This window comes from Hyperoodon ampullatus, assembly GCF_949752795.1.
Source record: "Hyperoodon ampullatus genome assembly, chromosome: 18".
Classification (NCBI taxonomy): Eukaryota; Metazoa; Chordata; class Mammalia; order Artiodactyla; family Ziphiidae; genus Hyperoodon; species Hyperoodon ampullatus.
Window position 1 is genome coordinate 56,382,634 of NC_136931.1, and position 13,244 is coordinate 56,395,877.

General features: G+C 48.8%; 1 protein-coding gene across 4 annotated transcripts in view; it reads left to right on the forward strand.

Moving 5' to 3' along the window:
- MYH14 (myosin heavy chain 14) overlaps window positions 1–11,847 on the forward strand; it is a gene marked incomplete at its 5' end in the record, with an annotated part of 84,949 nt that extends 73,102 nt beyond the window's left edge. For all 4 annotated transcript variants that reach the window (XM_079723039.1, XM_079723041.1, XM_079723040.1 and 1 more), the window contains 4 exons: window positions 6,949–7,157; window positions 8,894–9,002; window positions 10,681–10,853; window positions 11,013–11,847. In XM_079723039.1, coding sequence (XP_079579165.1) covers window positions 6,949–7,157; window positions 8,894–9,002; window positions 10,681–10,853; window positions 11,013–11,172 — 651 coding nt within the window. In that variant the 3' untranslated portion in view covers window positions 11,173–11,847. The remainder of the gene's footprint in view (window positions 1–6,948; window positions 7,158–8,893; window positions 9,003–10,680; window positions 10,854–11,012) is intronic.
- Window positions 11,848–13,244: the final 1,397 nt, after the last annotated feature.

The following is a 13,244-nucleotide window of genomic DNA, read 5'->3' on the forward strand; positions in this document are numbered from 1 at the left end:
ACACCTTCAGTTCTCTTATTCAACAGACATAGGAAAAGGGAATATTTGAGTTGGGTTTTGAAGGTTGAATAGGAGTTCTCAAGGTGGGGGGAGACATTGATGCATTCATTCACTTGTATTTCTGAAGCTTCTCAAAGGCTGGATTCAGGGATAAATTATGTGGGGTCTCTATCCTGCAGAGTTCCCTGGGGAAACAGACAGGGAGTTACTCCATGACATGACAGAGTGACATGTGTGATAATATAAGTATCCAGGGCCCAGGAGTGAGAGGGAGAGAACTCTCTGCAAGAGAGAGGGATTTGCAAGAAGGGGCATTTGGCTGGGTTTTAAAGCATACATAGGAGCTAGGCAGACGGACAAAAGCATATTTCATTTGTTTATTTATTTATAAATATTTTATGAGGCTTCTGGAGGTCCATATCCTATTCTGGGTGGTGCTAGGGACCTAGAGATGGATCATTCCAGGTCTCCGCCCTTAAGGACATCCTAGTCTGATGGAGGAAACTGCCTATCCCAATACAGAAATTCAAATGAAAATGGAGGAAGCACAGGACACTGTGAGAATGTAGAGGAGACTGGATCATTATCCAGCCTGGAGGCTGGGGGTTATCAGGGAAGACTTCCTGATAGAGGTGATTCCTTAAGAGGTCTTGTAGGAAGTTAAGAGTTTGCCAAGCAGACAATAGAGGGGTGAGATTTCCAAAGAGCGAACTACATCTATATTATTTCATACATTTTAAAAGATACATTTTTTTTTTTTTTATTCTTTTTTGGGGGGGGGGTAGGAGTTTTATTTATTTATTTATTTATTTTTGCTGTGTTGGGTCTTTGTTTCTGTGCGAGGGCTTTCTCTAGTTGTGGCAAGCCGGAGCCACTCTTCATCGCGGTGCGCGGGCCTCTCACTATCGTGGCCTCTCCTATTGCGGAGCACAGGCTCCAGACGCGCAGGCTCAGTAGTTGTGGCTCACGGGCCTAGTCACTCCGCGGCATGTGGGATCCTCCCAGAGCAGGGCCCGAACCTGCATCCCCTGCATTAGCAGGCAGACTCTCAACCACTGCGCCACCAGGGAAGCCCCTAAAAGATACATTTTGAGACCTCTCATGCTGGGGACTCAGAGAAGAGTAAGAACCCAGCTCAGCCCTTGGGGAGCCCCTAGACCAGTAGGAGAAGCAGTCATACACCATGATGATGCACTCCCATCTCACTCAGAGTAAAATCTCAGTCACCAACAAGGCCCCACACTCTAGACCCTGGCTAATTCAGACCTTAGTTATCTCTAACCCTTTTTCCCCTAGTTCACTCTGCTTCAGCCACACCAGCCTCCTCACTATTCCTTGACTATGCCTAGTTTATTACTACCTCAGGGCCTTTGCACTTGCTGTTTCCTCCTCTTGGAAAGCCCTTCTCCCAAACCATCACACATCTCACTCCCTCAAAACAGCCTTCCCTGACCACCCTGTGTGAAACAGCCACCCTCCCTCCCATAATTTCTCTCCATTCTCTCTGCTTTAATCTCTTCGTATCACTTACCACTGCCTGGCATTCTATTATATATTTACTTACTTGTCTGTGATCCCTCTTCCCAACAGAGTGTAAGCACCTTGAGCATAGGGCCTCTGTCTTAGTTTTAGTTCTTAGTTTTTACCTAAAACAGTACTGAGTGCTCATTATAAATGAAATAAATAAGCCAGTACATGCCTAGTGGAGAGCCCGTAGGATACTACAGTCATATAAAGAATGATGTGACTTAGCCCAGCCCACATCTTTGGCTGTTGGTGAAAAGGAGAACCTTTTAAAAAAATCAAAATAAAACTTTTTTTTAAAACCTATTTCCTGTTTATTTATTTTATTTATTTACTTTTGGCTGCATTGGGTCTTCGCTGCTGCACACGGGCTTTCTCTAGTTGCATCGAGTGGGGGCTACTCTTTGTCGTGGTGTGCGGGCTTCTCATTGCAGTGGCTTCTCTTGTTGTGGAGCACGGGCTCTAGGTGCGCAGGCTTCAGTAGCTGTGGCGCGCGGGCTCAGTAGTTGTGGCACACGGGCTTAGTTGCTCTGCGGCATGTGGGATCTTCCTGGACCAGGGATCGAACCTGTGTCCCCTGCATTGGCAGGCGGATACTTTTTTTTTTTTTTTTTCCAGTACGTGGGCCTCTCACTGTTGTGGCCTCTCCCATTGTGGAGCACAGGCTCCGGACGCGCAGGCTCAGTGGCCATGGCTCACGGGCCCAACCGCTCCGTGGCATGTGGGATCTTCCCAGACCGGGGCACGAACCCGTATCCCCTGCATCGGCAGGTGGACTCTCAACCACTGTGCCACCAGGGAAGCCCAGCAGGCAGATTCTTAACCACTGCGGCAGCAGCAAAGTCCCCAAAATAAAACTTTTAAAAGACACAAAAGGAATTCATAAGAAAATGGCAAATATTGAAGACAGGCAGAGAAGATCCAACATATGGATGATAGGAGCCCCCAAAGAAGAAAATCAAAGCAAGGGGTCAGAGCAAATAACCAAAAACCATAATGCAAGAAAACTCCTGAAGCAGAAAAGTTTGTAGCCACTGTGTACCTGAAGATTTTGACCCATACTAACTCATACCATGACAGATTCTAATAAAAACTCTTGGACTAAGAGGGGGAAAAATTCTTTAGCCATCCAGGAAAAAATGAACAAGTGATATATAAGAAAAAGAAAATTAGATTGTCATCAGATTTTTAACAGCTAGACTTTATGCTGAGAGAAAATGGAGGGATATAGTTACGATACTCAAAGAAAGAAAATGTGAGCCAAGGATTTTGTATCAAGCAAGACTTACTTTCTTTTCTTTTTTTTTTATGTGCAGATATTTGGTGTTTTTTTTTTAATATAGTTGATTTACAATGTGTTAGTTTCAGGTGTACAGCAAAGTGATTCAGTTATATATATGCATATATATTCTTTTTAAGATTATTTTCCACTACAGGATATTGAGTATAGTTCCATGTGCAATACCGTAGGTCCTTGTTGGTTATCTATAAGATATAAGACTTACCTTCATGTATAAAGGACATAAACAAGTTGTGAGCGTGCAAGAACTCAGGGACTGTTATTCCCAGGAGCCCTTCCTGAAGAATCTAGCAGAGCAGCAGTCCTGAAAGTGTGGCCCCGAGACCAGCAGTATCAGCCTCACCTGGAAACTTGTTGGAAATGCAAGTTCTGGGGCCCCAACCAAGCGAATGAGGAACGAATGAATGAGGAATGCTGGAGGTGGGGAAACCCAGGAATCTGTGTTTTAACAAGCTCTCCAAGTGGTTCTGAGGCATGAGGAGTCAGAACCACTGCCCTGGAGATCCAGGTTCAGATGATCAGGGTCACTAGAGAGACATCAGCTCAAGAGAGTAACGAGCATACAGTTTGCCCGTAGCTCTACAACTAAGTGAAGGCTGAAAAGGAGTATGAAGGATAATTGGCTAAATGCTCAGTTATTTATAACACAACTATTTTTTAAATGGAGAGAATGGGCAAATATGCAAAAAAAAATTTATTACTGTATTCAGTAATTATATTGGTAATAGTAATATTATGTGTATAATGTGGGATAAAGTAAATGATTAAGGATGGAATATTCTAATTCTATCATCTCTACCTGTGTTCATAATCTGAGGATCATCAGCACATGAGAACCAAGATATAGATGTCATGGAGAACAGTCTAAGTTAAAAACAAACAAATAGGGAGTTCCCTGGTGGCCTAGTAGTTAGGATTCCGGGCTTTCACTGCTGTGGCCCGAGTTCAGTCCCTGGTTGAGGAATTAAGATCCCACAGCTGTGTGGCATGGCCAAAACAAAACAAAAAAATACCACACAAAAACCCTGTAGTCCCAAATTTGACTTGGATGTATTCATATGAACTTATGGGGTGATTTATATAGATCCATCCTATCTCTGTCCACCGAAAAGGCCTCTAAACAATAACTAATCCAATAGCAATGAACATCCCTAGTATATAAATCGTGTTCTAGAAATACCATTTCCCCCACTAAAAGAAAATGGGGCTTTTTTTGTTTTTCAAAAGAAATGGCTCATTCCAGATCTGAATCAGGAAATGAATCAGAGTAGCCTGGACCATCTTGTCATACCATGCCTTAGTCTGCTCAGGCTGCTATAACAAAATACTATAAACTGGGCAGCTTCAATAAGAGAAATTTATTTCTCACAGTTCTAGAGACTGTGAAGTCCAAGATCATGGTGCCAGTAAGATAGGTTTCATTCTGAGGCCTCTTCTCTTGGCTTGTATGCAGCTATCATCTCATTGTGCACTCACTGGCCTAGACTTTTTGTGCATGTGGGGGTAGAGAGAGAGCAAGCTCTCTGGTATCTCCTTACAAGGGCACTAATGCCGTCGTAGGTGCCCCACCCTCACATTTCTCATCTAATCCTAATTACCTACCAAAGGCATCATCTCCAGGTACCATCACATGGGGATTAGGGCTTCAATGTATGAATCTGGAGGGGACACAAACATTCAGTCCATAACACACCCTGGTTATCTCAAAAGCACTTAGAAGTCAACCTGGAAAGGCTCCCACTGGCCCCAAATGGAGCAACTTGAGCTTCAACAAGGGTCAGAATCGCACTGCTTTAAATCCATCAAATCTGTTTAAATACACGAGTTCACAATGATATTTCTAAAAATACTAATTAGTCACTGTATTAATTTCCTGAGGCTACTGTAACAAATTGCCACAAACTGGGTGGCTTAAAGCAACAGTAACTTATTCTCTCACAGTTTGGAGGCTAGAAGTCCAAAATCAAGGTGTCATCAGATTGATTCCTTCTGAGGGAGCATCTGTTCCAGGCCTCTCTTCCAGCTGCTGGTGGTTGCCAGCAATCCTTGGCTTGTAGATGCATCAGCCTAATCTCTGCCTCTATCTTCACACGGCCTTCCCTGTGTCTACTTTATGTGTCTGTGCCTCCTTCTCTTCTTGTAAAGACACCAGTCATATTGGATTTTGGGCCCACCCCAATCCAGTATGACCTCATCTTCATTTAACAAATTACACCTCCAAAGGCTGTCTTTCCAAATAAGGTCACATTCTGAGGTTCTAGATGGGCATGAGTTCTTGGTGGACGACTGTTCAACACGGTAGAGCCACCTTCACAAAATGATATGGAACCATTTCATTACCTTGAAAACTCAGAGAGAAAAAGAATTAATTCCCTGGACCAAGCTGCCTATTTGAAGGAAACCGAACAGAGAAGCATGCTGAATTAGACCGTGAATGTGTAATCAGGAAAATACAGATGCAGAGAAACTTTGTAGGTCAGACAGCCCAGATTCTTCAGCAGATAAATTGTAAGGAAATAAAAGGGATGGAGTAGGGAACTGTAGATTAAAAGAGACTTAAAAGTCATATACAAATATTTTTTAAGATTTTTTTATTTTTATTTTTTAAATTTTTATTTATTTTTATTTTTATTTGGCTGCGTCAGGTCTTAGTTGAGGCATGTGGGATCTTCCGTTGTGGCGTGTGGGCTTCTCTCTAGTTGCGGCATGTGGGTTTTCTCTTCTCTAGTTGTGGTGCACAGGCTCCAGGGTGCGTGGGCTCTGTAGTTTGTGGTACGCAGGCTCTCTAGTTGAGGCACTCGAGCTCAGTAGTTGTGGTGCATGGGCTTAATTGCCCTGCGGCATGTGAGATCTTAGTTCCCCAACGAGGGATCGAACCCATGTCCCCTGCATTGGAAGGCGGATTCTTTACCACTGGACCACCAGGGAAGTCCCTTCAATAGTTTTTTGATGTGGACCATTTTTAAAGTCTTTATTGAATTTGTTACAATATTGCTTCTGCTTTATGTTTTATATTTTGGTTTTTTGGCTGTGAGGCATGTGGGGTCTTAGCTCCCTGACCAGGGAGCGAACCCACACACCCTGCATTGGAAGGTGAAGTCTTAACCACTTGACCACTAGGGAAGTCCATACAAGTTTCTTTTTTTTTTTTTAATGGGCAGGATTCAACTATAGGATCTAGGGATGCATCTTTGAGTAATAAACCTCGAAAAAAGAGCAAGGAAGTGATCACCCCCAAAGTCAGGATGACATACTATTTGGGGGAAAAGGAAGAGGTTGTTATTAGGATAGGTGCATAAAGTTCTGTTTCTTGACCTGGGCAGGGGCGACAATGGTGTCTGCCTTTTATAAACCCATTAAGCCATATATTTGATCTGCTTTTTACTTTTTCTATATCACGGTTTTATTTTCCAAAAAAGGTTTAAAAAAAAAAAGCATATGCTAATCACCACATCGATGTCTTCCTTTGAGGGTGAAATGAAGTAAAGTATGAATCAGACTGGATCTGACTAATTTCGGTGTCCCCGGCATAGGACCTCACTCAGAGTACGAGCTGAATAAATAAACAGGCACTATTATTAGAGGTATGTTTACACATTCCCAGTGTAGTAGCTCCTGAGCCAGCATTTCTCAAAACCGTCCTGCATATCATTTGTTTCAAAACCACCTGAGATGCTTGTTGAAAATGCGGATTCGTGGACCCCATTCCAGACCTGCTGAATCAGAATCTCTGGAGTGGGGGGACCCTGCAGTCCACAATTTTTTAACAAGCTCCCCAGATGAGCCTGGTACAAACAAAAGTGTGATAACCCTTGGAATAGACTCAATCACAGTCAAAGGTAGAAGTTATAGCGTTTAAACAAGTTTGTGATAGTCTTGTGGCCTTATCAAAATAGCAAAAACCTATCTAAAAGGTTAAAACCCAGGGCTGGCACTGCTGTTGGCTGATGAGCCAATTGGAGAAAAATACATGCTACCATTTGTTGAGTATTTAGTATATACCAGGTTCTGTGCTATTTATTTAACAATCATCAACTCACTTAGTTGTGGGAGGTGCCTGCATTTACCTCCCACCTTCCCTCTGAGACTCCACCATGACAGTCCTGCCTTTCCTACTGCTGCAGGTGGAATCACTGGCCACAGAGTTGTCAGCTGAGCGCAGCTTCTCAGCCAAGGCAGAGAGTGGGCGGCAGCAGTTGGAGCGGCAGGTCCAGGAGCTCCGGGGACGGCTGGGTGAGGAAGACGCTGGGGCCAGGGCCCGCCAGAAGATGATCATCGCTGCTCTCGAGTCTAAGCTGGCCCAGGCTGAGGAGCAGCTGGAACAGGAGAGCAGGTAGGTGGGAGAGGAGGGCACAGCGGGAGGGCAGTCCTCACATTCTGGCCAATGAGATGAAGGGGAGCTGTGTTACAAGCACATGGTTTAGAAACATCCAAAAGGCATCATAATATTAATGGTTGATGATTTCCTATGTCATTTAGGATGCTTTGTGCTGCAAGTAACTGCATTCCCACTTTATAATTTAAACAGTAATGTAGCAGTTAGCTATAGCTGCATAACAAACCACCTTACAATTTAAGTGGCTTAAAACAAAAATTTTTTATTATTGCTCATGAGTCTTTGGGATGGCTGGTAGGTTCTGCTGATCTGAGCTTGGTGGGACTCACTCATGCATCTTTGCTCAGCTGAAAGTCAGCTAGATGGATTTGCTGATCTTGGCTGGGCTCTCGTACGTCTCCATCCTGGCCTGGGACAACAAGGCTAACTTGTCTCTGCTCCAGGCTGGCCCAGGATTGTTCACATGACAAAGTGAAGGTTCCAAGAGTGAGGGCTTCTTGGGGTCTAGATTTGGAACTGGTACAATGTCACTTCTGTCACATCCTGTTACTAAAGCAAGTCATGTAGGGAATCCCCCGGTGGTCCAGTGGTTAGGGCTCCTCCGCACCTCCACTGCAGGGGGCATGGGTTTGATCCCTGTTCTGGGAACTAAGATCCTGCATGCCACACATGGCACGGCCAAAAAAAAAAAAAGCAAGTCATGTGGCTGGCTCAGATTTAAGGGAATGTCCAGTCATGGCTGCCAAGCACTGCCCATTGCTAGGGGCCCCATCACATGGACTTCACCCAGGTGTGGATGAGCAGGGACCGTGGGGATGGGGGAAATTAAGGAGACGGGAGGGAAAGGATTGGAGGGGAGAGAGGAGGTAAGGATGGCCTCAGGTGTCTGACCTGCATATCTAGGTGGATCATGGGGGATTAGGAGGAGGAGCAGGTTTGGGAGAAGGCATTGAGCCCAATGCAGGGTGTGCAGGGTCTGGGGATAGCTGATGCTGGGGGCTGAACCAGGCTGGAGCTCAGGAGACAGATTTAGCAGACACCAGGCTGTTGATGGTTGTAGAAACCTGGGGCACAGCTGAGCTTGTCCAGGGAAAGTGTGTGAGTGAGAAGGGGAGAAGATAACAGATGGTTGGAGATGGAGCTTTGGGCTTCCAGACTGTTCCACAAACACAGAAAGCTAGAGAAAGAAATTGAGAGAGAATTCCAGGCCAGGTAGAGGGAAGGCCAGGTGGGAGATGATGAGTCCTGAACTGAGGGCTAGGGCTGTGAGGCTGAGGAGGGGACAAGACAGAGAGTCCAGGGGGCAATGGGACAGGGTTTGGTTACTAACAGGCTGGGGGTGGGGCAAAGGAGAGAGAAGGGGTGAGGACAATGCCTGGTGGTCTGACTTAGGGACTGGTGGTCAGTGGGTCAGTCCCCTGAGAGGAGGAAGACTGGGGGCGGGGTGGTGGGGGAATACAGTTGAATATGAGAGACTGAGTGGGATATGGAAAACTGGTATAGACACGGAGACACTTTTAGGACCTTCAGGCATCTTACTAGAAGCTAAGTTCCTAGATTCCCTGGTGGGAGCCTGGGTGCCAGTGTCTGGCCTGAGTAGACTGTGGGAGCCAGTTGTGGGTGGAAAAGAGGGCAGAGGCCACTCTGAGAACAGGTAGCCACTGGATGAGGCTTGGGGGACTGAGCCCCAGGTGAGCAGCTCTCCTGATTCTCCCATTCATACCTCTCCATAGGGAGCGCATCCTCTCTGGCAAGCTGGTGCGCAGGGCTGAGAAGAGGCTTAAAGAGGTGGTGCTCCAGGTGGAGGAGGAGCGGAGGGTGGCTGACCAGCTCCGGGACCAGGTGAGCAGCTGATGTCATTGAGGTGCAGTGGGAGTGGTGGGGGGACCACTGACAGAGAAGTAGCACATGCCATCTCTGGAGGCAGTGAGTTCCCATCACAAGAGAACGTGTGGGTGCTGGACTGGAACTGAGTGCAGACACCATCCTGGGGCTTGGTGCATCAGCAGAGAGCTGGAATCAGTGACTTTGTGATCCATAAATTCTGGAATCCAGGAAAGGCCCTGGTGGGGACCTTAGACAGCCAGGGAGAGGGAAGAAGTTAAACCCTACCCAGAGGCTAGGCCACAGCTAAAATAACAACACCTGCTGTTTACTGACTGCTTTCTACGAGCCAGGCACTATGCTAAAGACATAACATATAATACACTTGATTCTTATCCAAACTCTATGAGGTAGGTTAAACTATTATTTTCCCTCTAATTTTGGTGAGAAAACTGAGACAGAAAGGTGAATTAACTTGCTCACAATTATTTATTTAGTAAGAAATAGAGCCAGAGTTCACACTCCAGCACTCTGGCTGCAGAGTCTGTTTTCTTCATTATTTATTGAGTAGTTACTGTGTCCCAAGTACTATGCTACCTGCTTTTTAAAAAATACATGCTTATGTTCTCTCATCAGCTCCATTTCACAGGCAAGAAAATGGAAACTTTAAAAGGGGATATAATTTTCCCCAGAGTCACACAGTCAACAGAGAGAGCCTGGATCAGATCCTCTTGCCAGCTTCCACCCCAGGCTCAAATGTGACTGAGTCTAGTTGCTGTGTCCTTAAAAGCTCAGCTGTGTTTTATTCAGCATTCATCTCACAAAACAATTGTTGAGCACCCTCTATGTGCCAGGCACTGTGCAGGGCATTGGAGATGTGACTGTGAATGACACAGAGAAGGACTGTGCTCTCAAAGAGCTCACATTTTCAACATAGGAAAAGAAAGATACCATAAACCTATAAACAGGTAAAGATAATTACAGATTGTGACAGGGGCTATGAAGAAAAAAGAGAATGAAGAGAGAGGGAGATACAGAGGACTGGGGAATCCCCCCTAGATTGGGGGTGGGGTGTCAGCAAGCCCTCTCTAAAGAAGTGACATTTGAATTGATACTGAAGGGTGAGAAAGAGCCAGGAAGAGGGAACAGCAGGTGCAAAGACCCTGGGGTATGGAAATGACCTTGGTGAGTTCCAAGCAAAAAAGCAGACCAGTATTGCTTGAGAGAAGAATGGGGTTGGGGGGTTGAATGATAAGAAATGTGGTCAGAGGAGTTGGCAGGAGGCAGATTATGTATGTCCCCTCCATGGAGAGAGAGATGGCAGGGTCTAGGGAGGGTCTCAGTGAAGATGGTCTGATCAGTGTGTTTATGGGAAGAAGACCCTGCAGGGCCTGGAATGCCAGGCTGAGGGGCTGAGACCTTGTCCCAGGGGTACTGGGGAATCACGGAGGACTTTGAGCAGGGAAGGGGCAGGGTCAGCCCTGAGCATAGAAAGATCCCTCTGAGGCCGAGTGGGGGATGACCTCACATTTGAATCTGAGGTGGAGGCTGGTGAGAGGATCTAGGAGAAAAGAACAAAGCATGAATAGATGGCAGGGCACAGGACAGAGTCAGGATGTAGGAGGGATGAGCTGTGGGGAGCTCTGGGTGAGGGTAGCACCCAGAGAAATGACCCGGCCCCCCTGCTCACACCAAGCTGGAGAAGGGGAACCTTCGAGTGAAGCAGCTGAAGCGGCAGCTGGAGGAGGCCGAGGAGGAGGCGTCCCGGGCTCAGACGGTCCGCCGGAGGCTGCAACACGAGCTGGAGGATGTCACAGAGGCCTCCGAGTCCATGAACCGGGAGTTGAACACGCTGAGGAACCGGCTTCGGTAAGGCCACCACCCCGCACATGCGCACCCTCGCTCCATAAACCCCAGGATCTCGCTGTCCCCTCATCTCTCTGTGCCCCCCTCCCCATTTTATTCTGTCTCTCGATATCTCCCTATCTCTCACTTTTCTCTCTGCCCCCTGGTCTCTCCTCCCCGCAGACGCGGCCCCCTCACCTTCACCACTCGCTCAGTGCGCCAGGTCTTCCGACTGGAGGAGGGCGTGGTGTCCGACGAGGAGGCAGCGGCGGAGGAGGCGGAGCCGGGGTCTGGGCCACTGCCCGCGGAGCCCGAAGGGTCCCCTGTGGCCCCACCACAGTGACCCTACCCTGCCTGCAGCCACTGGGCCCTCCCTCCCTGGCCCCCTTGGTGCCTGTCCCACGAACAACCCTCTGGCTTCTTGCACTTTGGAAATGGTGCCACCCTCTGGCATGACAGCACTTATCAACCCCACGGGGTGGGGGGCAGGGGGTCACCTGAGACTTCCCGTGAACCCCTAAACACAGAGGAGTGGGCAAGCAGGGAGAAAAGGACTGGGGTGCTCTCGCTTGGGAGAAATCCGGGTGTGGTTGGCAAGCTGGGGTCCCATCCAGCTCCAGATCCTTCCTTCAGTTATGAATGATCTGTATTAGGAAGGGGGCATGGCTCCCCTGCCCTCCTCAGCCAGGGTGTCCCACGCCCCCTCCCCCTCCCCCTTAAGTCTCCCCCTTCCCCCTCCGGCTCCCTCTTTCCCCCTCTCTCCGTGTCTTTCTCCACTTAGCCACTGACCCCAGAACTTCTGAGCAATAGCACCCTGAGCCCCAGGCCACCACCAGCCTTTGACCCTTGCAGAGGGGCAAGACAAGGGGACCTCACTCACTCCCCTCCCCCCACGCTCCCTTCTGGTTGCCCTTGTGTGGTCACAGTTCATGTGGAGTTTCCCATGGGAGTCGGAGGAGGCCCCCATACCCTCCCAGACTCCAGACTCTGGCAGAAATAAACTCCAACCCCGACTGGACCCCTCGGGGGCTGTATGTGTTCCTGCAGGGGTAGGGGGACAGGATGGGCAACGGGCAGCGAGTGGAGGGGGGCAGCCTGCTGGTTCTAGTCCAGCTGGCCGGTGTTGGGGGACCTCACGTGTACCCAGCATTTTCCCCTCACCCAGCCTTCCTCCGAAGTATCCCCTGCAGTATACCGATGGGAAACTGAGGCTTAGTGCTCCAGGGTCCCTTGCTCCAAGCCTCTCCGTCAGCGAGTGGCAGAAGGGGTGCTGCACTCTAGTTGACCCTCAAGTCTTTGCAAAGCAGTGTTAGTAGTGACTGTTGAGCTGTTTGCTGAGTACTCTTTGTTTAGCGGAGCTCAACTTGGGACATGAATCTCAACCCTCAGCACAACCCTTAGAGGCAGGGATTTCATTGCCGTCCAGCGTCTAGGACAGTGCCTGGCACGTAGTTGGCCTCAGTATGTTTGCTGAATCAATAGATCACCCCCCGCTCGCCCTTTTAGAGTGGTGGAAACAAGCCCAGAGAAGTTGAGAGACTTGCCCAAGGACACACAGCTACGAAGAAATTGAACCCAGTCTGGCTTCAGAGTGGGTAACTCCCCAGCCCACACTCCTTTTCTGGGGACTAGTCACCGGCACATGACCCAGGAGCTCACATGACCCAGGAGCCCTCCCAGACTTTCCAGTTAGGGGTGCGGATCCCCATTTTTACCATCAGGGAAACTGAAGCAGGTACTTGCCCCCGCCACAGTCACAGGGTGAGAGCCGCCGATGAAGGGGGGTGTCTGGACCCCCAAAGTGGACCCTTGCCGTCTTCACACGACCCTGCTCTTCTGTCTGCCCCCAGAGCCCCTAGCCCCATCAGGAGACCTCTGGAGACAAAGAGATGAAACTTTTAAATGAAAAGGAAACTTTTATTTTGGTGGGGAGTGAGAGGGCGGGTGGGAAGGGGGCATGACACTATTTATTTGGGGGGGGGTGACATGCGGCAGCTTCTGCAACGGGCGGTTCATGCACCCAGGGTGGGCGTGGGAGAGGCTTGGGGGAGAGGCCGTGCCGACCCCTCCCTCCCTGCCCTGGGGGTGGGCTGAGAAGACCCGCCATTAGCACCAGAGTTGGACGATTTGCAGACCTCCCCTCCCCAGACTGACTCCGGGCACCCTCCCCCATCCCTGAGAGCGCCCCCTTGCCACTCCCCCCCACCCCAACAACAGGCCAGGCCCGCCCCGCCCACTTTTGAGTGAAAGAAACTTATTGCTGTGTGTGTGTGCTGGGGAGGAGCCGCTGTATTCAGAAAGACCCCCCGCCATTCATTCCTCCCCAATCACCCCGCCCCCGCCCCGTGTCCGTGCGTTCCCGGAGCGCAGGAGGGGCGCGACATGCGTGTGGGGAGCGCGTCATGCAGCGCATGC